At 43.8% G+C, this 24664-nt stretch overlaps 3 protein-coding genes and 1 pseudogene across 5 annotated transcripts in view; 3 read left to right on the forward strand and 1 right to left on the reverse strand.

The window, feature by feature from the left end:
* The window catches only part of LOC119323996 (chlorophyll a-b binding protein of LHCII type 1-like), a 14813-nt gene extending 13883 nt beyond the window's left edge, over positions 1-930 (forward strand). Inside the window, exon 2 of one of the 2 annotated variants that reach the window (XM_037597711.1) lies at positions 17-930. In XM_037597711.1, coding sequence (XP_037453608.1) covers positions 17-814 — 798 coding nt within the window. In that variant the 3' untranslated portion in view covers positions 815-930. The remainder of the gene's footprint in view (positions 1-16) is intronic. The other variant, XM_037597712.1, reaches the window with a different exon arrangement.
* The window catches only part of LOC119323997 (chlorophyll a-b binding protein of LHCII type 1-like), an 11558-nt gene extending 10628 nt beyond the window's left edge, over positions 1-930 (forward strand). Inside the window, exon 2 of the mRNA XM_037597714.1 lies at positions 816-930. The gene's annotated coding sequence lies outside the window, so the exon portion shown is untranslated. The remainder of the gene's footprint in view (positions 1-815) is intronic.
* Positions 931-6206: 5276 nt separating this feature from the next.
* LOC119325432 lies at positions 6207-13665 on the reverse strand. 2 transcript variants are annotated; one of them, XR_005157521.1, is made up of 6 exons: positions 13213-13665; positions 12874-12952; positions 10051-10890; positions 9583-9840; positions 8880-9388; positions 6207-6710 (listed from the first exon to the last, which is right to left on the reverse strand). XR_005157521.1 is itself a non-coding variant. In XM_037599182.1 (5 exons), the coding sequence occupies exons 1-5, from the start codon at positions 13598-13600 to the stop codon at positions 9229-9231; spliced, it is 1725 nt and encodes a 574-aa protein (XP_037455079.1). In that variant the 5' UTR covers positions 13601-13665; the 3' UTR covers positions 8820-9228. The 2 variants fall into 2 exon arrangements, 1 of the variants encoding a protein (XP_037455079.1); XM_037599182.1 differs by lacking the exon at positions 6207-6710 and having other exon boundaries at positions 8820-9388.
* A 7714-nt stretch (positions 13666-21379) lies between these two features.
* On the forward strand, positions 21380-22235 carry LOC119320884 (annotated as a pseudogene).
* Positions 22236-24664: the final 2429 nt, after the last annotated feature.

Here is a 24664-nt window from a genome sequence, read left to right on the forward strand (position 1 = left end):
TGTTAGCTTTCCAATGGCGGCAGCCACCATGTCCCTCTCCTCCTCGACCTTTGCCGGCAAGGCGGTGAAGAATGTACCATCTTTGGCTCTCTTGGGCGAGGCCCGCGTCACCATGCGCAAGACCGCAGCAAAGGCAAAGCAGGTTTCCTCCGGCAGCCCATGGTACGGTGCTGACCGTGTGCTCTACCTCGGCCCACTCTCCGGTGAGCCTCCGAGCTACCTGACCGGTGAGTTCCCTGGCGACTACGGGTGGGACACTGCTGGACTTTCGGCTGACCCGGAGACCTTCTCCAAGAACCGGGAGCTGGAGGTGATCCACTGTCGCTGGGCCATGCTTGGGGCACTTGGTTGTGTCTTCCCTGAGTTGCTCGCCCGCAACGGCGTCAAGTTTGGCGAGGCCGTTTGGTTCAAGGCCGGCTCCCAGATCTTTAGTGAGGGTGGTCTCGACTACCTCGGCAACCCCAGCCTAGTGCACGCACAAAGCATCCTAGCTATTTGGGCATGCCAGGTCGTGCTCATGGGTGCCGTCGAGGGGTACCGTGTTGCCGGCGGCCCACTCGGTGAGATCGTTGACCCACTCTACCCAGGCGGTAGCTTCGACCCTCTTGGCTTGGCCGAAGACCCTGAGGCATTCGCCGAGCTCAAGGTGAAGGAGATCAAGAACGGTCGCCTTGCCATGTTCTCAATGTTTGGCTTCTTTGTCCAAGCTATCGTCACGGGCAAGGGCCCACTTGAGAACCTCGCTGACCACATCGCCGACCCCGTCAACAACAATGCATGGGCATTCGCCACCAACTTTGTCCCCGGCAAGTAAGGTGTCTTGGGACTGTGCTCGCAATGAGGCATGTTGTCCTGTGGCCTGAGTTGTACTATCATGATGTAAATTACAAGAAATTTGTGCAAAAGCACGGTTCGGTTTGTCCACTTCCATGTCGCGCCTTGCATCGGTCTGACCATTTTGTTGTGATATGATGGTTCACGAGAACAGATAAATACTTCTGTGTGTTCTTGCTTAACTGTTACCATGTTGGTGGAAGACACATTTAAAACTGATTCCCCAATTTCAAAGAGTGGCAACATGTAAACCAGGCTCGGGTGATTCTTTGCTGCTTTGACTACATAATTGGTCTGACTAACCTTTACAACAACTTTATGCTGAGCTTTGCTCCTATGCCACCAACTTGAATATCCTTTCAGTGTTGCATCTTTACAACTGCATGATCTAGCAGACAAGTTTCATGGACCTATTTCTGCTCAGGCTCACTCTCAGTTCAGTCCCATTGCAAGAGAACATTACTGCACTTCGGACTCAGGGAGACGCTGATGAAATAAGAGTGCCTGTCGACTCAAATGGAAAAAGTTGTTGGCTGCTCCTTTATGACAAACTTAGCACCAGAAATATGGTGCAGAGGAAAACATTTTATCTTAACTCTTACAGTTGTATCCTTTGCCATGAACAGCTGAAGAATCTCAGCTTCATCTCTTCTAGAACTACTGTTTTTCTCAGGCATGCTGGAAATGCTTTTCTACCTCACAAGCTCATCGGGATGTCAACCTTTGATGAAATTAAGCTTGCAAGAATAGCCATTAACACTCCATTTAGCATGGATATAGTCATTCCATGCTGTTTGAACGTATAGAAGATCGGGAATGATTAAATATTCAGAACTGAGAGGCCCTCTCTGGGAAGATGGCTTGGAAGTTTCAGCGAAGATCTTACTCTGGTTACCCATGGAGTAGAGAGAAAACACTCTGAATAATTTTCTTTCTTGGATAGGAAAGAATTTGTAATCTTTCCCCTTCACTCTTCTGTATATACTCCCTTGTAAATATTTTTATTAATACAATTACATAGTAGGATCCTTTCCTACTGTTTTCCGGTAAGAGAAAACATATATAATGTGTTCAGACGAGAGACAACTTATATCTATATGATCGTGTACGCCGGTGAATCTAGGGGGGCGAGCGAGGGAAACACTACTATATATTTTTAAGGCTTTCCATCACGAATGATCTCAATCCATGCGGCTCGATTGCAAGGGCCATGGTTTTCTTTCATTTCTTAATCTGCAACAAAACAGAGTGTGGCCGAATGTTATCGCATCAGTGATTTTCCAGGACATTTTTACTTTATTTGACAAATTAGTGACAGATAGACATTGACCTAGTATTCAAGAATGGCCGTTGGCTATGAGACTGCAGTGAACAGTACGCACGTGTGTGTGCTTTGAACTGTACTGTACCATTCATGTGAAGCACAAAGGACCATGTGCCAAAGCATTGCCCACTGCAGATTTGCCTCCCTCTGCTCCCAATTTTTCAGTCTTCACACCCGGCCTGAAGCACCAATTGTTAGTTTCCTAAGATGACTGCAAAAGCAGGTCTAGTATATGAATCCAAATTAAGCCCGGTCCAAACCTGACGACTGAAACATCATTGCGTCCAATGCGATCATCCCCGTGTTCCATTACCATGTCGCAATCACCACCGACTCGACTGATGCTGCGCTGCCCCTAAACCAACCAGGCTATCACCGTCGCCATGTGCGATGCCGCACCTACCTCTAAGTTAGTTTAAATTTCTTTCAGAAAATCTCTATCAACTAAGGACTACCAGGTGACTATTTAAAAAAAAAACTGAACCGTGCACACTTGTGGGATGCTTTTCACATATTGACAATCCGATCCCCGCTAGCACGGACAGCTTGGAAGATTGGTGGTTCCATTCCAGGAAGCTACTCCCAGAGGCCAAGCGCAAAGGTTTCAACTCAATGGGCATGTTAACCTGCTGGTGTCTACGGAAGCAGCTCGGTGGATCTGAACTTTGCCCCTTCATCTTGATGAACTGCGTCAATGGGCGCTGGCGGGCGGGAGCGGAGTAGCAGCTATCTGCAGCTTTGCTGTGTCTTTCAGGTGTTGGAGTGCTGTTGCTCTCTTCTGTAAAGAAATGGTACACAGTTTGCGTACTCTCGAAAACAAAAATTCAGTGCCTGAACCAATTTTTTTTCTTACCCAATTATCACCACATGACTGATAAATCATTTTCACCTGATACATTACCCCCATCCCCATGCGCAGTCAATCAGAAAGAGTCCAAGATTGTATCTACCCCAGCTAATCGCCCTCCCAGCCCAGCCACCCCTACCAGAGCCTTCACCCTCCCCTGTCTCCGTTATATATTTCAAGCAGCCCCTCCTCGCTTTCACAAAAGCCCTCCCTAAAAGCCTCTCCCTCATTTTTCTTAGCTGCCAAAGCTTTCTTCTGTTGCTATTTCTTCACTCCATTGCTGTCTTCTCAGCAGCTCAATTTGCTCATCACACTCAAAAACAAGCTAGCTAAGCGAGCCAGGTCCATTTCCCGCGCTCATGGGGTTGCAAGAGATGGCGAAGCTGCAGCTGCACCGCCATGGCGGCATGCGAGTGGAAGCCCACGCCCCCGTCGACGACGACCAGGCGGCGGTCCGCGGGAGGAGGAAGAAGGCGACGGCGGCAGCGGTCTGGATTGCAGTGCCGCTCAGGCCCGTCAAGGTCGGCCGCCGAAGACACGGCGGCGGCGACAGCAGCGGCGAGGCAGGGGAGGTGGAGGAGAAGGAAGTGGAAGAGGAGGAGGAGGTGACGACGCCGAGAGGGGAAGGGTGCAGGATACCCTGGGAGGCGGCGACGTGCCCGCCGGCGCCCAAGAAGGCGAGGACGGCGGTGGCGATCTTCGCCGACCGCCGGTGCAACCGCGACGACGGGGAGGCGACGGAGTACTTCCGCGTGCCGGCGGACCTGGACTCCGTGTTCGCCGTCAGCCGGGTCGCCGAGGCCAACTGAATGATTCGTCCATGCTCGCGCGCGTGTAGAGCTGCAAGTGCGAGCGATCAAGTCCAGTTAAAAGACAAGAGACAGAGGAGATGATCCAATAATGCAGCTGTAAAAATTTCGCATTGTCGATGCAATGGATTTATCTTAGTTAATTACTTCTCTTTCAGTGTAAATGTAAATTAATCGAGGTCGAGGAGTGCATCTGTACTACTACTGATTCGATCTGTCTTGGTTATTTGCTGGATGGTCAATCTGCTTTTGTATAATCTTCTTTTCATGTCTCGTTAGGAGGGAAGTGGTTCTTAGTTCTTACTGTTCTTTGGCAGATAGTGCAACTTTTAAGTTCGACTGAATTTCGCTGTGAAATTTGTGAGAGAAAATGGAACACGCCCACATCTTTATTTTTCTCTTGGACAGTATCTACATAGTACATACTTTTCACGCAGTAATAATATGGACATTATGTGTTCTGAGACTGTTGTCAGCTAATTTATTTCAAACGAAATTTAAACCCTGATCGTTGAACTAACTAAAATACATCGAGTGTTTACACTTCAGTTCAATGCTTTCTATGAAAAATCTCAAAAAGTCACAAACCTCCATATGTATCTGGGAAACTATTCCCAATCACTGCCCCCTCAGTCACCTTCTCAGATTGTTCGCTCCTGGTGCTCCCTCAACCATCCTTTCTCCCCAGGATTCTTTTTCTCGCCACTCCTTAACCCCGGATGGAGCTCGGAGAGCTCATTGGCATGAAAATTCAACGCGCCTCCAAGCTCGGAGAAGATGGTGGGTGGGCCGGGGTGGGATGCATTTGGGCTTGCCCGATCAGATTCGTTAGCGGCGAGTCCAATGCAGCGACATTGCTGGCCAAAGCATTATTGGTAAACGATTAGCAACTTGAATCCCAAACTTAGAATGGATGAACGCCGTGTTGCAATGCTTTTGGCCATCCATATTTGTTGTGAATTGCTGTGTTCATCTTGTGAAGGCATTTAGTGTTGCCGTGTATTGTTGGTTAATTATTTTGCCATATGGTGCTCGCGACTAGAAAGTATCCAGCAGATATCACATTTCAAAACATCTATCCAATTCCTGATAAAATATAGTGTGTTAAAGTTCAAACTTCTAAACAATTCCCGAGAAATGGAAGTGCATTAGAAGTGTGATGGCCTATAAACATGTGATATTTGAAGCTCAAACTCATGCTCATTGGGTGGTAAGAAAAAAAAACAAATTATGAAAGAAATAGTGATATTGTGGTCAATATTCACTACTGAATTTGGTTATCTCATACCTCACAAATGAACTTCATTTTGAACTTGGAATTTTATACTCCCTCTGTTCCTTGATATAAGGTGTATAGATTTTTGAGAAAAAGTCCAAAATATAGGTGTATTGCGTTTCACCAGTCGTTTGAATAATTTTTCAAGGGATTTGATTACATTTCCATATATAGGTCAAGCTCCTCTATTTTCTCATGTCAATTAGTCAGGTGCAATCTTGCCCAAAACTTGTGAAATTTTCCCTCCACGTGCGTTCTTTAATTCCGTGCCAAAAACTATACACCCTATATTTAGGAATGGATGGAGTATATATTTGTACAGCATCACCTCCCCGGCATATCTTTTTCAGAATTTTTAGAAACCTTAAAACAGGGAGTAGTTTTTTACTTGTTTTACACTAATGTTCATTGTACCTTGGTTTCCACTAGATATTTTCTTGTGAACAATTTTCTCAAAGACATGTTGCAACAAATTGAAACATGTATATTACATATAAACATGCACCATTTTTTTCACATTCTCTGGCAGATCGTGAGAAAGTCATATACCCACAAAAAAATGTTGCACTTGGATTATTTGCTTTTGTTACTGTGATTGGACGCTCTAGAAGCATCGTTTAAGTAAGACTGGGGGCAGGAGGCGGCCGATTTCCCGCAACGGCCGCCCTCCCGACGCTAGCACGTCCAATAAAAACACTAGCATTTTTATACACATGGCTATCCCTACTTTTAACACACCGGCCAGGCCAACCTCTAAGCCCGCCAAAATTTGAAACACTCAGTTCCAAACAGAAGATCAATTAAATCCCAGAAAACCTGCGTCACTTTAGTTGATAATAATATACTCAGTAGGTTTTTCTCTAAAGTGTTTTGCTTTCTCGAGCTTCCAGGGGGGAAATAATGTTTTGGTAGGATCCCAATTTCAAGTACTAATTAATTTAAACAAGATCAAGTTGCTGATTCTTTTGCATGTCGTACAAAAAAGAGTGACCTACTCCTTTTGTACCTGGAAAAAATTATTAATTCGAGAAAAAGAGCAATGATTCATGCTGGCTTTTTCAAACAATAAATACAAGCATATGTTTCCCCACCATTAATTTATAACAGGTTCTTCATACTACAGGAGGATGCATGCATCCCTCGATTGTATCGAGTTTTTACCAACTAACTAAAATGATACACCAGATCCCAGACGCTCAAAAAGCCACCAAAAAGAATGCAGAAGTCAACACAACAAACATATGGATGCTCATATAAGCTTACCGACTTCTTTCTTTTATACTCAACACTAACCTTGAAGATCAGATCAACAACAGCCCTCGTGTAGCGTAGCGTAGGCTAGCTTCACTTCACCTATATATGGTAGAATGTTCTATTCCATTAAATACCTGGTCTCAGATGCTGCTGCATGGATGCAGCCACAGTTTGATGATCAGAGCAAATAGATGGATGGATAACATGTCCAGCCAATATAAAATTCAGATACTAGTGCAACGGCTCCACTGGGACTTTGGCCACTGGCCAGTGCTATACTGCTATCCTTTTCTCCCTTGGATCCCTCTATGCCTGGGCCACCACATTGCTCAAAGGCAAGTTCCTTACCGCTTCTCCTGCTTTGACCTGCACAGTGAAAAAGGCATTATATTATTTACTCTTGTAAAGTTCTATAATGTACTACTGGTGTATTTTCGTCTGATCTTATGTTTGTGCGATTGGTAAAGGAAAATGGTACATTCTGTGAAAAGTCACTTTGGAAAGTATTATGCAAATCATGTCTGATGCAGTGAAAAAGGCAGTATCATATTGATCAAACCTTTTTTCACTATTATCATTCTTAATTATGACAGATCAACAGAATTTCATCTTATTTTTTACTTTCAGCAGAGCATAGAAGCACTTTTTCATGCATATACATTGACAAGAACTAACATGAGCGTGTAGAAGAGCAAGAAGCCAAAGATTAAGGGGAAGTAGTTACTCAATCAGATATGAAGGTAAAAAAATATACAATTTCAGATCCTCTTGCAGATAAAGCAAGGGTTGGTTATTCACTTTGGATCACAGCCTTGATTTGGGTATGTGTCCAAATGATGAAAGCTCCAGTTAAGGGTACTGGAGATATGATTAGGGGGACTAGCCCCACTTCATTATGTCTGCCATTATAGAGCTTACATGTATAATCTATTGGCCCACTGTGTCTTTTCTTTAACTACACAACAAGAAACAGTACCAGCTAGTGTATGTATATGTTGATGTAACTAGACACCAATGTTTGTCGTGACCGATTTACTAAAACGGTGATCTAATTATTGGATTGGATGTCATGAATGAAAGGATAGGGAGAGCCTGATGAGCCCCAAATTAAGATGCACATCATCTCGAACATTGCATCTTAATTAGTGCTATGTAACATGTTGAATGAAAACGACAAAGACAAAAACCAAGCATTGTTGAAATACATGCATGAGTTGGCCGAATGTGATGGGCATAATTATTATTTTTTAAAGGCTCAGCCCCCGTTGCATGTGAGCATTACACAATGGTATAGGAAGGCTTAGTACCTAAGCTTGCTCTATCAAAATACTTCACTAGTACGACCAGGACAAGTTGTTGTCTCTTTGTTTTGTGTTTATTCCTAAATTCACTCTGATCATTGCGCTTATCATCATAATTATCCAACATGCTATTAATATCATGCCTAACTATGTTCATGTGTAATAATACCTCCTTTTGCATCCACCATCATCAAGGGGGGTGCATTCATAAGGACCCAATGCAACATTAAGTGTAGTCTTTTCTTTCCAGCTAGTTAAGAGAATATGACATGTCATTCACGGGTAGGTCATTGTTCACCCTCCCATCCCATGCATGGCCCTACTGTGCTTTACCATTTCTGTAACAACACTGGATAAATCATGAGCCCTTTCCACGCCACTTTCATGGTTGCGGAGAAAGGTCTACGCAAATCATGTCTGATGCTGTGGTGCATGCACGTTCTTCCAAAACACATTGAAGTGGACAAAACATGGACATGCACATGTACAGATCCATGAGTTTGCATGTACAGTCACTTCATTTACCACAGGCTGGGTTTGGTTCTTTTTATCTACCCATGTAATTATCATATACAAATAGAAAAAATACTAGGAGTTTGATGACATACCATGTGATCAATAGGCCAAAATAGTGGACAGTTTGCGCAAAATTATTTAACTGATATGAACAAATGTGATACTGTATATTTTTCAAACCAAATCATACAGTCAAATGCAATTGAGATGAAATTACTCTTTTAGGAAAAGGAACATATGTACACATCCATGCATCAATGCATGTGACAATCTGGGTGGAGGAATCTGAGGGGTTGATGTTATGTTACAGATGGGGGCAAGCCAAGTACCCTCCTATCACAGGGAACAATGGTTGTACTCTTGCACCAATGCAAGACCCCAGCACTGTTCCCTTTATTGACTAACAAAACCATTCATATTTTTGTGCTCGTAGTTGCTCCAGACTATATCTGATGAATGTAACCAGGCACCACAAATCTTGCAAGTTGCAACCACCATTCATAATATTAATATATAACATGGTTGTATTAGGTTATTAGACATCAGCAGAGAGCCAGAGACTGATTAATCTGCAGTTTCCTAGGAGTCATTTATGTTACAAGGATCCTTCATTTGTAAAAGGCTATATGAGTTGAAGAAATATCAAGAGTCAAAGAAATATAATTCATCACAGATCACTCCATAAATGCATTTCAAGTACTAAAATCTAGCAACATACCAGAATACAGAATACATGCAGGTTAGTGGGTTGACCATTAACGCTGTATAGCTACAACAATGTGCCAAATACTTCTTAGAGTAGATGACGAGAAGGCTGAAACCTCTATCAGCAAAAGCATGTTGAATAAGAACTCCGTCTGTCACTCAGCCTTGTGCCAACAGGAGGGAGTCCAGAAATCTCGCAGTGTACAGATGGGATAACCAGCTCGCCAAACGACTACTAAACTGAGATAGGCAGGAACAGTGCTTGGTATATATGATTAGGGTCTCCACCAGAGATGCATGATACAATGATCAGTCAGCGGCTTGGGGCATCATGAGTAAAGTATTAGCATCTTAAAATCGAATCAACGCTCCAGAGACGAAAGACACATTCCTTCAAGAGACGAGCAAGAAAGAGGGAACTCATCCTTAGCTGAGCTAAGGCATTCAGTAAGTTCATTTATCTGCCCGGCCATCATGTATAACTGTTCAGCCCGATATTTGGATGACCACTCCTCTACTGTCCTGAAAACAGAAGGAAATAACACAGGTTACTACCATTGTGACTTCGCACATAACAGACTTGCAGGAAATACAATCATCTGTCCAAAATTCATATTGAGGTACAATTAAAGCTTTAGACAGTATGGTAGGTATGTAAACATCAGTATACTTCCCATCAACAAAAAGACTAGGTGTAGGTTTAGCATATACCATACCTTAAGTCTGTTTCTGACGCACTACTGCAGTTAGAATACAGGAGCTTAACAGTAGGCTGCAGATGTGCTGTCACATGTGAACCATCCATTTCATTTTCACAGCAGTAACCAGAAAACATCCATGCTTTTGAACTAAGAAGGACTATTTGCAGCATGGGCCTTTTGGTTTTCAAATCTCTCACTACTGTACGAAAAGATATTTCATCTTCAGCTATTTCAAGCAACAAATTAACAAATAGTTTTTCCAATGTGTGTCCCCTGCACATAGATAACCATGCCCCATGTCAGTGATGAAATCAACTTATGAACACCAAGCTAATGCAGAATATCCATTCAGAGAGTTACAAGGAGCAACAGCTCTAACTGCCAGACTATGTATAAGAGTTGTCATTTAACTTCCTTTTTTCAATCATTAGGAGTGGTTACACCAGTTATCTCAAAACTAGAGAGAAGGCACATATAGAGTACCTGAACACATCATGAGGACCCCCAACAGGAAGGTCTGAGGATGTGTAACATTTGAACAGCCGTACCCGTCCATCTGATGGAGCATCTGAATATTGCGATGGGTATGACCCAAGAGATGACGAGCAATGAGAACATAGAAGCTCAACCCAGTTAACATCTTTCACAAGGTTTGATTCTTTAATGATAAAGCTACTTCCAAGGGAGATACTTTTTGTTAACTTGTAATCTCTTTGGTTCTCCAATCCAGCTTTTCCACTATCTCCACTGTCACCGCAGCAACTGCATGGATCTACCAGATTCGAATCAGCCTCTTGAGAAGTTTGCTCCATGTTTTCAATAAAACAGTCACTTGTAGACTTCTCAGAGTTCACATCGCCACCATTATTCAGCTGGATAGTACCACACTGATCAGTCCAAGGAGTGCCTCCATTTTTTTCAGTATTATCAATACAAGGACCCTCTTCCAAAAGAACTGGAGGTCGCAAGTGATTAGAACCAATTTTCTTTTCATGGCATACCTCCTCTTCTGAATTATTCAATTTTATCTTCTCAGCAGTATGATCGCTTTCTAGAGTAACATTAAACATAGCTTCTTCTAGTGCAACAAAATCAACACTGGGCACTGAAATATCTACTCTCGACACTATATCTGTCTCAAGATAATCCTTCTCTATAATAATGGAGGTAGCATCTAGTAGAGTTGTTCTCTGCAGGCGACCATATGCATTGATATAGTGTGATATTAACTTCTCACTTGCCCCTCCGAATGATGTGCAACATCCACCAAACCAATTGTCAGCCACATCCTCCCAATTTAAAGATGGCATTTCCACAACGTCCCTGAAAAGTGGTTATTTTAAACATGAGACTCGCCAACGAGATAAGGTTCATATGAAGCTTTTGGACAGTTATAATACTGATGAAACACAAGCAGTGCACCTAGTTTTCACGTCCAGTACAAACTATTAGCACCCATGAGCTGTAGATCGCACAAGCTCATGAGCAGGCTGATGATATGTGAGTAATTACCTAATGCTTAAATGCAATAAGATGCTCTTAGTGTTAGTGATCTGTAGATTGCAGCTATTTTTAGAACTTAGATTCTAGAAATTATCTACTGAACCAATAGTATATCTTCCAAGTGGGACCAGAGCATAAGACTACTCCATAAAGCGCTTCATTACCACCTCAGACAAATTCAGCCACTCCTAGTGCTTCTTTAGAACATTTACATTCCAACAGAACTTGGTAAACCACTACAATGCGATGACTGATGAGCAGATCCATCAACCAATAGTAAGTTTTCTCCAATTTAAAAGCAATGGAGATGATATGAGAAGTGCAAGGCATCTCTGAATAACTTACTTATTACATGTGAAAAAGAACAGGTTGTGCAGGAGAAATAAATAAGGGTTTTTATCAGTTTTGCCATCGGTTGTATAACACTACTCAGTTTTGCCATTAAAAATTTTCACTACTCAAAAACACCACTGTATCGTTAGACATGTCTTCAAAAAGACCATTTTCACCATTACCGCCATGTCAATGCACGTTGACTGAAGATAGATGACAAAAATACCCTTATCCCGTTTGTCAACTCCCCTCTCTTTTTGTTGACTTGTGGGCCCATCTGCAACGGGCGTATGAAAAGATAAAATGAAAAATGGCTATGCAGGGTTTCGAACCCAACACAACGACCTGCACGTTGCACGGGCTAACCAACTGAAGTACGGAAGTCTTTTGTTGTACAAGGAGATATATTCCTTATATTGTTTGGACGGAATAATATGCCAACATATCAGCGTGTCATATCTTTTCTTGTTGCTAGCTAGTTGTGCTAGAGTTTGAAAGTTAGTTGGGATCACCCGCACGAGTGGCTAGCCGACTGGAAGAATCTCTCTGGTAACGGTGACAACGGGTGGTGGCACTCGGCAGGAGGCGCCGCAGCAGCATGGCGGGCATGCTGGAGCTGGGCGGCCAGCCCGGCGACCGACGGTGCCAGGTGAGGATTGAGGAGTTAGGCAGGCGACGACGGCTAGGATTTGTGGTTCCCACTAGGGAAACTGGCGAAACTGGCACAAGCAGGTCGGCCAAAGGATTAGCTTCAGTAGGGTCGGGTCTGTTTAGTTAGGTCTAGATAGATTATTGTATAAAAATATTTCTAATCTCAAATGAATGCTTGTGTTAGTCAGAGTGGTTGTCATGCTCCTCCGTCTACATTGAGGTCTTTGGTTCGAAACCCAGAAACGCTCTTTTTTCTCCAAAAATTTTTATCCTTGCTCCCTGACTAGTGGGGCCCACACTATGGAGAGAGAGAGTGCAAAATGAGATCAGGGGTATTTTCGTCATCTACCTTCAGTCAACTTGCATTGACCTGACGGTAACGGTGAAAAATGGTATTTTTGATTACGTGACCAGCAGAACAGTGGCATTTTTGAGTAGTGAAAAGTTCTAGTGGCAGAACTGAGTAGTGTTATACAAGTATACAACCGATGGCAAAACTGATAAAAACCCAATAAATAATGGTAAAATGTTTACCTTGATCATGAAAACTTTTATTGCAGTTTCCACTAGATATTAACATCTTTCCAGTTTCTGCTAAGAGATGCGGTTTGATTAAGATTGTGATTCTTCATTCTTGCATAGCACACTATCATGGGTTTGGACGTTGCTAAGTATGAAGTACTGAGTGCCAGCAATTTGGTTTGAGTAGGTTCAATTTCCATGCATTTTTCAACGTGTAAACAAGTGAGACATGTAACTGAAGAGTAAACACTGCACGTAAAGTGTAAGCCCCAACCACAAAGGCTCCCAAAAGTCTACCTTAGTGGCTGTTTTGTCAATCTTGCTGAGCATGTTTTGCAGTACAAATGGACATCCCCAGAAGATAGAGACTTCAAATCTGCCATGAAAAAGAACCAACGAAAATATCTCAAAATTGGTCTGAAACATGGAGATTCAAAATGAGGAAACCTACCTATGAACACTTCACTGTCATTTGGAAGTAGAAATCAGATTATAGTCTTCACTAAATTATACGGGGCTATGGTCATCTCTGAGTGATTACTGAGTACTGATTCAATTTCAGTTGAGGAGGCAATTGAGAAACTAACTACACCTCGCTTAATCTCAGAGGGGAACAGACGTTAACCAAAAGCTCACCATCGCGGAGGGAGAGGGGCGCGGGAGGGCCGGCGCCGGGGAAGGCGGCGGCGACGACGGGGTGGTCGACGGGGAGGACGAGGGTGAGGCGGACCTCGAGGTGGTCCCCCGCGGCACGGCACTCGGGCGGGACGGAGGGGTCCACGAGCACCCTCGGCACGGGGACCCTGAGGGAGACGGGGTCCGACGTAAGGAAGAAGGAGAGGAGGAGGAGGTCGGCGTCGAGGCGGAGGTCGGCGCGGAGACCGGAGGGCGCCGCGGCGGAGAGGGCCGGGTGGGAGAGGTAGAGACGCAGGAGGGGGAGGTGCGCCAGGGTCTCCCACGTGTACCGCCACTGCCGCCGGTGCGCGCTGTCGCCGGCGGCGAGGGGGGAGGAGGCGGCGGCCATGGCGGTGGTGCTCGGCGAGGCGCTGCCGAGGGAGGGGTCTCCTGGGGTTTGGTGAGGTTCTAGGTCAGGTCCCCCGCGTCGATCGTGCCCGTCCATCCTTGAACGGACGGAGGGAAGCTGCCCTGCAACGGGTCTAGTGCTTTAGGCCCTTCTAGAACATTCCAAGCCAAGAGCAGGCACGCAGGAACAATTGCAATCATCCTCCGTCCAAAAATAATCATGGTTTTAGTTCAAATTAGACATTTATAAGGTTTAATTCGTCCATACACATGTAAGTTAGTGAGGTTGTAGTATAGCTGGCCGAATGGGCCGGTTTTTTCGGGCCGGCCCGTGAGCATGCCGGCACGGCACGGGCTAAACGGGCCGGGCCAGGCACGCGGCACGCCCTGGGCCGTGCCTGGACCTGGAGGCTAGGCACGCGGGCCGGCATGGCACGGCCCGATTAAGTTTTTTTATTTTTTATACATCTATATATGGCCAAATATGTAAAAATAGGCTAAAAAACGCTCAGTGCGTCAAATAATAGGCTGAAAATATGCAGTCCACCGTGCTAAACGGGCCAACAGGCCGGCCCGTTTACTAACTGGGCCGTGCCTGGGCCTGGGGGCGCAGCACGCGGGCCGGCACGGCACGGCCCGTATAGTAATCGTGCTCTGGCGGGCCGTGCCGGGCCAGGCACGATTATAATGGGCCGGGCCGGGCCGGCCCGTTTGGCCAGGTATGGGTTGTAGAAATTCCCGCAAACAGATCCAAATTAGGACGGTATGGAGGGGGGATTATATGAGAGGTCTCACGATTAGCAGGTGAGACCCATCCTGATGAATGACACGTGGCATTCACAAATCACAAAGCATCTAATCTTCCCGTGATTTCAAGTGGGCGATGGGTTAGATGCTTTGTGATTTATGAATGTCACGTGTCATCCATCAGGATGGGTATCACCTGCTAACCCGTGAGACCTTGTCTCATAGAATTATTTCCCGTTTATAGGCGTTTGAAACGCTGCCCTGCACGCATCTGAATACTCCAGACCCACTTAAAAACCTCTTCTGCACCAGCGATTTTTCCCGCACAAACCAGTTGACGCATATTCACACCGGTCAGCGTCGCTCTAGAGAGTCAGCGCCGCATTCATGCCGACCCAAACCGTACGCGGCCTGTCACGGCACCAACATTGAAGCGGCGCGTCGGTCCGCCCCGTGTCCCGTCACCATCCTTTTAATTTTTGTTTTATTTTTCTTTTGTTTTCACTGTTTCCTTATATATAGAAATTTACAAAAAAAAACTGTTCAACCATTGAAAAAATATTCATACCATAAAAAAATATTAATCATATATTTAAAAAATGTTTAAGGTGTATATAAAAAAGTAAGTGTGCACAAATATATACAACGTGTATGGAAAAATGTATCATGTATTTTAAAATGTTAAATGTCTATAAATATTTTCATATGCATAAAAAAAGCTACCATATGTATGAAAAATATATACGTCAAAATGTACATTACAAAAATGTTAATCATGTATTTGAAAAATGTTAACAGAAAATTTGAAACAATTAAATTACTGCTCCCGGGTATTCAACTGACCTATTAATTTCTTATAATGTACTCTATAAGAAAAATGTTTGTTGTGTATACAATAAAGGTATACTCAAGAAAGCAGACATCGAAACATATATTTGAAAATATATTAATCATGCATTTAAAAAGTAAATGTGTATAAGAAAAATGTTTCTTATGTATATGAAAAATGCACAATCCATGTGAAAAAAGTAGGCATCAAAAAATATACCTGAGAAAATGTTAATCATGTATTTAAAAAATGTTAAACAAGTATACAAAAATGTTCCTACTGATATAAAAAATGTACAATATGTATGGAAAAAGTATATTTCAAAACATATATTAAAAAAATCATGCATTATAAAAATTTATAAAAAAATTTATTTATGTTGTATACATAACATATACAATATGTGTGAAAAAGATAAAAAACAAAGAAAACCAGAAAGAAACAAAGTATAAGAATAAGAAACAAAGAAAAAACACATAAAAAGAATAAGAATAAGAAAGTATAAAAAACAAGAAAACCGATGTAAAACAGTGGAACACAGTGATTTGCTTAGAAAAGAAGTAAACCATGAAATAAACCAAAAATAAAAACCAAAAAAACCGATTAAAACCAAAGAAAAATGATGAAAATAAAAATTAAAACCAATGGCAAAAATTGAGAATGGAAAACAAGAAAATACAAAATAATGAACGCAGTAAAATTAATGCTACAGTACTGGGCCGGCCAGTACTGGGCCGGCCAATACTGTAGAGACCAAAAAATACTTCAGGCGAGAGAAGCATACATCTATAAGCGAGATATAGCTTTCATGCCAACAAACCGGTTGAAACCCGTACTGACTAGGAGTTGTTCATCCCAAGGCGCACAAAGCGATTATTGGGCTGGCCCAACCACCGTGCCTTATATGAGCAAACCTTGACATCTATATCTATATCTATACTCCTATATAGTATACGAATAGCAAGCCATATGAACTGTTGGATCTTTTTAATCGTACGGTTCATCTTTAATGGCTTGTGCTAGAGGACTACGTGGCTGCATTTGAACCATTGGATATGTCAATCTGATGGCCCACATCACAGGGATTCGCGTTGTGCCTTCCCTATGCTGGTCTGCCATTCTCAGAAAAGTTGATAGATGCGCACATGATTCTGCCAGTACTATTGAGAAATTTCTAGCGCAGTCCCATGAGTACTTGCTTGAGGCACCCCCCTACAATACAATGCAAGTAGTAGTAGAGTAGAGTAATAATACTAGAGGCTAGCAAAGCTATCAAGTAGGCATCGTGATGACGCTGTAAAAAAAGTAGGCATTGTGATGAGAGAGATTAAAAGCATGGCGATGGCAGATGATGCAGCCTGTGCATAGGCACAGAAGCCTGAAATGATTTTCCGCTGGCGGAAGCAATTTAACCGATTAAAGAATGACAAATAAATTAAAAACGTCATATGTGGTACAGCTAAATAGCTTTTAATTACTTTTTTTTGCGAATAAGCTTTTAATTACTTTCTCATATAATTTTTTACAAGTATTATTATCCTTATTTTTTGGAATAAATTTGTAAAAATTTCTAACAACAAAACAGTGGAACTGTGATGTTTAAATAGTAATTTTATTTATATAGTAATTTTTTAATTACTTTCGCACAACTCAACAATCAATGTTTAAATAGTAATTTTATTTATAATGATGAATAACTTGCACATCGTACTCTATCCATTTCTCAAGCTAGGACGTGTTAAATTTTATTAAATTGAGGATAATGAGGGTACCCTTTTTCTTTCAGTGTTCTAAATTGTTTAAATCTAATATTGCACAGCTATACTATTAAATTCTTTATACCTTTATAACTATTAATGATTAATTAATTGATGAGTTGTGCGACTCCAGCCATGATAGTTCAAATCATGACACTTGAAATGACACACGATATGTGTGTTTATAACTATCTCTACACATGCACGGCACGTGCCATTTACTAGTATATTAGAGCTCCTAATCAGCGCTCTTTGCGCCAGTAAAGCTAGCTGGCGATCATGCAGCCCTCCGCGTGGGTTGGGCCGAGATGCAAGCCACTTGTTTGCATCCCATCACTTGGATCGATTTTATGGTTCACCGGTTGCCCGTTGACCATTGATTGTTGATTTTCACAGAACTTAGATTTGAAAAAGTCCATAGGTTTGTTAAAAAAGTTTGAGGATTTGAAAAAAAGTTCTTGCATTTCAAAAAGTGATCTCAATTTTGAAAAAAGTTTGTGCATTTGGTGACAGTTGGCAAATTTGCAAAAAGATCATGTCCTTGAAAAAAAATCATGATTTTTAAATATGTTCGCATATTTGAAAAACATTCATGGATCTGAAAGAAGATTGTGGATTCAGAAAAAGTTCAATTTGAAAAATATTAATGGATTCAAAATAAACTTCACAGATTTAAAAAAATGAATTTGAAAATGTTCATGGATTTGAAAAAAAAATCAAAATTTTAAAATGTTCATAGATTTATAGTAGATGTTCACAGATTTGAAATATGTCAATGGAGTTGAAATTGTTTGTGTTATCTAAAAAATGAATTAGAAAATAGTTTCACGGATTTCATATTTTTCATAATTTCAAGAAAACTTTGCGGATTTCACATATTCAAAATATATGTTTTCGGATTTGAAATTTTTTGCGGGTCTAAAAAAATGTTAAAGAATTTTGGAAAAGTTTTTAGATTTGAAAAATGATCACGGATTTGAAATGTTCACGGATAAAAAAAACAATCACAAAAAATGAAAACGATAAGAAGACGAAAAAAATAGAAATGAAGCATGAAAAAAAAACTTGCCCCCAAAAAACCAGAGAAGAACCATTCTAGAAAAGGTTCCCACAAACCGGTGAAGGAAATGCTATATGGGCGAGCGCACTATGGACGATCGAGAGCTACAATGTGGACGGTGCATACTGTTAAGATGTTAACCAACACAACAAGTCTCGAATAGGAAATGGTTATGTTCGCGCCCGCATTGAATCATACCATCGTTGGCACGAGCGAGCACCCCGTGGCCGTGGTCCAAAGCAACTAGAGGTTTTTGATCTGTGAATTGTGCGTCCTAGCCCAATCCCTATTTGGCGCCAATTGTGCCGTCTAAAGGTGTTGCGCAAACGGGCGCACACTCCCTCCCCCCACCCCTCCCTCTCAAGATCGTAGAAAATGGGTCGGTTTTGGGAAGCGAAACAACGTGATTTTTTGCTCCGGTTTTGGGAAGCTTTCCAACCGGTTTTGGGAAACTTCTGGTAGCTTCCAGACCAGTTTTTTCCTTCACAAACTTTTTTAGTGAACTTCTTAAATTTCCACAAACTTTTTTCAAAACTATGAACTTTTTTGGTGAACTTATTTAAAATTTTCATTAACTCTTTTTCAAATCCATGAAAATTTTAGTTTTTGCTAACCGGTTTTGGTGAACTTTTTCAAATTCATGAAATTCTTTTCAAAACTTTATGATTTTTTTTCAGATTAACGAGGTTTTTCAAATTTATGAACTTTTTTTTGTGTGAACTTTATCCTGAAGAGTCAACGGTCAATGGGCCTTGGGGAATGGTTAACAGTCGATCATGTATACCAGTCCAACGATCGATTTGCTGACCAAGCGCTGCTCGCGTTATTGGGCCGACCCATGAAAGGGTGCACGTGTTGCTAATTGGCGATGAAGGCGCCCAGTAGGAGCTCCCGGCGCGCATGTTCAGACGACAATGGTCTCTCAGGGAGAACAAAGCCATTTCTGGCCTTGCAAGTAACATGGCAAGGTGCAACTGTGCAAGTAACAAGTGCCATCATTGCTCCGAGCCTCCAACTAACTACTCGTATAGGGTACCCTCACCAATTATAGTTTTTGTTTTAATATATAGAGTGAATTTCATTTTGTTACCCCATTGTTTAATGTCTTGTGTGCATCTTTTGATGCAGAGGCCGGGGCTTTCAAGTTTCAACCTTCTTTTCAAAAAATAGTTTCATGTTTGTTACATCATTTATCCCATTTAGCAGTTTTTTTTTGCGTTTTTGCCCAATTTAAGCAAATTTGTGCCCCTATTTACCTTTTTAAATTTCCTTCACAATTTCTTTACCTCTTTTAATTTGTTTCCCCACTCCTTTATACTCCCCTAAATTGTGGTGGATCACGTAAGTGTCCTTCTGCTCCCGAGCTCAAATGAGCTCGGGTGAAAAGTAAAATAAAAATAAAAAATTGAAAGAAATCTGAATTTTTTTTTGTGATGAACATTGACAAAAATTTTAAGGCCTTGCAAAAGTTCATCATGGAATCAGAATGCTTTTGTGATAAACATTCCTAGAAGGCGTGGCAAAAAAAAAGAAACAAAATCGGTGCTCCAAAATGCTTTTGAAAGTAGCATTTTCAAAGTTTCAATTTTTTTTGCCATGTCTTTCAGGAATGTGATTCGAGGACGAATTTTTGCAACCACTTAAATTTTTTGTCAATATTCGTTACAAAAAAATTTAGAATTTTTTAAATTATTTTCGATTTTACTGTTCACCCGAGCTCACCCAAGCTCGATGAGCTCGGGCTGAGAAACTCCGCGTCCGGTGGATAATAGCAACATACTCTGCTTCGGTTACACTTTTCTGCAGAAACGGACAACGATCCACCCCATCACGCCTGCTCTCTGTCTGCAACTTACAGCAACTTTCAGCTGTACTCCGTATAAAGATGAAGTCCAAAGCGAGTAGCTAGATCCCATCAAGTTCTCGACACGCGGAGAAAAGCGTACGCAAATCGAATGACTCCACCTCCTTCCGCTCTGTTGATCGCAGCTGCGCTGCATGCATGCAGCTAGCCAGCAGCAAACCGGGTTTGTCGGCCCAGCACGTATATGACAGCCCCTTGTGTGCAAGAGATGCTTATCCAGAAATGGCACTTGCTACTGCTAGTTAAACAGACTTCTCTTTTGGCGTGGATTGGTTGACAGACCTCTTCCAGTATGCACTTCCTTGTGTCCAGGGAATGCTTATCTAGGAATGGCACTAGCAGTTGCATTTGCTATTGCTAGATAGACATAATTCTCTTTTGGTGTGCATCAGAGCATCTCTAACCGACCCCTTGTAATTTAGGCCTCTATAGCCTGCCTCTTATCCTTCAACTTCTTGTATTTGCTCCACAAAAAAATTGCGGTTCCTAACTGAGCTCCAAAACCTAACTCCTTCAAATTTTTGTAACACAAATTCATTTACTTTTGGGTCATCGAGTTAAACTTCACTGCTCAATTACTACATCAAACGACATGTTGTTCACATACTTCATCAGTTTTTTTCTAATAGAACTGATCCAAAGAAAACTACACGGAAAATCACACAATTTAATAGAAAAACCACTTCCTTGACCGCTCCTACTAGTCTGATCGGTTTATAAAGGATCGGTCAAAGATGCTCTCGGATATATAATAGACCTCTTTCGTGTTTCGCTTGTGATGAAAACAGCATAGTTAAAAAAATTTTATAAGGGATCAGTCATAAAACTTTTCTCCTCTAAAACACCCCTTCGTGTCATAAAATCTCAAACCTCTAAAACTTCATAAGGGATCGGTCAAAGATGCTCTTAGATAATAGACCTTTTTCGTGCTTCCGCCTGTGACGAAAATGGCATAGTTAAAAAGAAGAACACTTCCTTGTGTCCAAAGAATGCTTATCTAGAAATGACACCAGCATGACGGATTGTCATTTGTGGAATGCTATTTTTTCTTTTTGCTACGAGTTCCGCGAATGTCATTCCATGATGAAGCTTTGCAAGCACTCGAAGATTTCAACAATGGTTGCCAAAAAATTCAGTTTTTTATAATTTTTCTATTTTTATTAAATTTACTGCTCACAGTAGGGGTATCTGTGCTGGCGAGTAGAAGAGGACTTTCATCAGCTACAGGCCTACAACCCCCCAGATAGAACCCATCAGGGATTATCCCAAAGGAAATGACTGGCCTAGATAATCAAGGCACGCCAACGTACTAAACATACTTCCGTGATTGCACTTGCATGCCGTCGCTGTTCACGTTTTCTCCTGCTGGCTGCCGGTTGACATCCTCATCAGCTTATAAATGCCCAATTTTTCGGAGGCAACCCTCACTGCAACCCAGCTGACTATCGATCCATCTCTCCATAGACCCCACTGCAACCCAGCTGACCATCGATCCATCGCTCCGGAGACTCCACGACGCGCGAATGGCGCTGCCCTCCGAGGAGGTGGTGGCCATACTCGCGCCGATCATCGTGTACTGGGTCGCCGCCGGTGTGTACACGGTGCTCGGCCGTGTACTGGCTGATCACAGGCTCCACTCGAGGGAGGAGGAGGAGCTCAGGAACCTCGTCCCCAAGCCGGTCGTGATCCACCGTCCTCCTCCAGCACGTTCTCCAGGCGGCGATAGCCTTCGCCGTCTTCCATGTAAGTGCAGCGGTACCGCATTCATCGATGCTAGCTACTCAGGTGGCAGTGCAACTGAACTAAAGGAAGTTAAACTGAACGCAGGTGAAGTGAGAAGATCGCCGGGTTGCCGGCGCCGCCACTCCTGCCATTGCCGTCGTCTGCTGCCAGTTCGTGGTCGCCATGGTGGTCCTCGACACGTGGCAGTACGGGTGGCACCGCCTGATGCACAGCAGCGGCCTGCTGTACCGCCATGTCCACTCCTGGCACCACCGGCTGGTGGCGCCGTACGCCTACGGCGCCCAGTACAACCACCCGCTGGAGGGCCTCGTACTGGACACGGCCGGCGGCGCGCTGGCGCTGGCCGTGACGGGGATGGCGCCCCTGACGGCCGCCGCCTTCTTCTCGTTCGCGACTCTCAAGGCCGTCGACGACCACTCCGGCGTGCTTGTCCCGGGCAACCCGCTGCATCTCCTGTTCCGCAACAACACGGCCTACCACGACGTCCACCACCAGATTCGTGGTGGCCGCTGCAACTACGCGCAGCTGTTCTTCGTGGCGTGGGACAAGCTGATGGGCACGTACGTCCCTTACGAGGTCGTCAGAGCTCCGCACGGCGGACTGGAGGCCGTGCCGTTGAAGAAGAAGAAGACCTGACGGACGGTGCCATGACATGATTGTTGAGTATATTGTGTACGTGTATATGTGTGTAGGGCCCACCTCCTGTTTCTTTGTATAGTTATAAGGTTGTGGCTCACCTCTGTACTTATATATACGTGCCTGGTGCACCGATCAATACATCGAGATTGCACAGCCCATAACTTGTCCTTTTAAATGGTATCTATTGCAGCACGATCCTAACCCTAGCCGCCGCCGCTGCCGCCGCCGCGCCTCCGCGCCGCTGCCGCCGCCGCCGCCTCTTCACGCCGCCGTCACCAGCCGCCGCCGCCGCCGCCGCCGCTGGTCACCGCCGTGTTGGGGAACGTTGCAGAAAACAAAAATTTTCCTACTCGTTTCACCAAGATCATCTAGGAGTTCATCTAGCAACGAGTGATTAGATGCATCTACATACCTTTGTAGATCGCGAGCGGAAGCGTTCAAAAAAACGGTGATGATGTAGTCGTACTCGACGTGATCCAAATCACCGATGACCAGCGCCGAACGGACGGCACCTCCGCGTTCAACACACGTACGGGACGGGAGACGTCTCCTCCTTCTTGATCCAGCAAGGGGGAAGGAGAGGTTGATGAAGATCCAGCAGCACGACGGCGTGGTGGTGGATGCAGGGCGTCACAGCAGCAGGGCTTCGCCGAGACTACGAGGGAGAGACGTAACGGGGGGAGATGGAGGCGCCAGGGGCTGGTGTATCAAGTCCCTCCTCTCCCCCACTATATATAGGGGTGCCAAGGGGGGGTGGCCGGCCCTAGTAGATGAGATCTACTAGGGGGGGCGGCGGCCTAGGGGAGGTTTCCCTCCCCCCCAAGGCACCTAGGGGTGCCTTCCACCACTAGGACTCCTCCTAGGGGGAAACCCTAGGCGCATGGGCCTACAGGGGCTGGTGCCCTTGGCCCATCTAGGCCAAGGCGCACCCCCTACAGCCCATGTGCCCCCCCGGGACAGGTGGCCCCACCCGGTGGACCCCCGGGACCCTTCCGGTGGTCCCGGTACAATACCGATAACCCCGAAACTTGTCCCGATGCCCAAAATAGCACTTCCTATATATAATTCTTTACCTCCGGACCATTCCGGAACTCCTCGTGACGTCCGGGATCTCATTCGGGACTCCGAACAACATTCGGGTTTCTGCATATACATATCTTCATAACCCTAGTGTCACCGAACCTTAAGTGTGTAGACCCTACGGGTTCGGGAGACAAGCAGACATGACCGAGACGACTCTCCGGTCAGTAACCAACAGCGGGATCTGGATACCCATGTTGGCTCCCACATGCTCCACGATGATCTCATCGGATGAACCACGATGTCGAGGATTTAATCAATCCCGTACACTATTCCCTTTGTCTATCGATATGTTACTTGCCCGAGATTCGATCGTCGGTATCCCAATACCTCGTTCAATCTCGTTACCGGCAAGTCACTTTACTCGTACCGTAATGCATGATCCCGTGACCAGACACTTGGTCACTCTGAGCTCATTATGATGATGCATTACCGAGTGGGCCCAGTGATACCTCTCCGTCATACGGAGTGACAAATCCCAGTCTTGATCCATGTCACCCAACAGACACTTTCGAAGATGCCCGTAGTCTACCTTTATAGTCACCCAGTTACGTTGTGACGTTTGGCATACCCAAAGCACTCCTACGGTATCCGGGAGTTACACGATCTCATGGTCTAAGGAAAAGATACTTTGACATTGCAAAACTCTAGCAAACGAACTATACGATCTTGTGCTATGTTTAGGATTGGGTCTTGTCCATCACATCATTCTCCCAATGATGTGATCTCGTTATCAATGACATCCAGTGTCCATAGTCAGGAAACCATGACTATCTGTTGATCAACGAGCTAGTCAACTAGAGGCTCACTAGGGACATGTTGGTGTCTGTTATTCACACATGTATTACGATTTCCGGATAACACAATTATAGCATGAATAAGGACAATTATCATGAACAAGGAAATATAATAATAATGCTTTTATTATTGCCTCTAGGGCATATTTCCAACAGTCTCCCACTTGCACTAGAGTCAATAATCTAGTTACATTGTGATGAATCGAACACCCATGGAATTCTGGTGTTGATCATGTTTTGCTCTAGGGAGAGGTTTAGTCAACGGATCTGCTACATTCAGGTCCGTATGTACTTTACAAATCTCTATGTCTCCATCTTGAACATTTTCACGAATGGAGTTGAAGCGACGCTTGATGTGCCTTGTCTTCTTGTGAAACCTGGGCTCCTTGGCAAGTGCAATAGCTCCAGTGTTGTCACAGAAGAGCTTGATCGGCCCCGACGCATTGGGTATGACTCCTAGGTCGGTGATGAACTCCTTCACCCATATTGCTTCATGTGCTGCCTCCGAGGTTGCCATGTACTCCGCTTCACATGTAGATCCCGCCACGA

Source organism: Triticum dicoccoides, chromosome 6B, assembly GCF_002162155.2.
Source record: "Triticum dicoccoides isolate Atlit2015 ecotype Zavitan chromosome 6B, WEW_v2.0, whole genome shotgun sequence".
Classification (NCBI taxonomy): Eukaryota; Viridiplantae; Streptophyta; class Magnoliopsida; order Poales; family Poaceae; genus Triticum; species Triticum dicoccoides.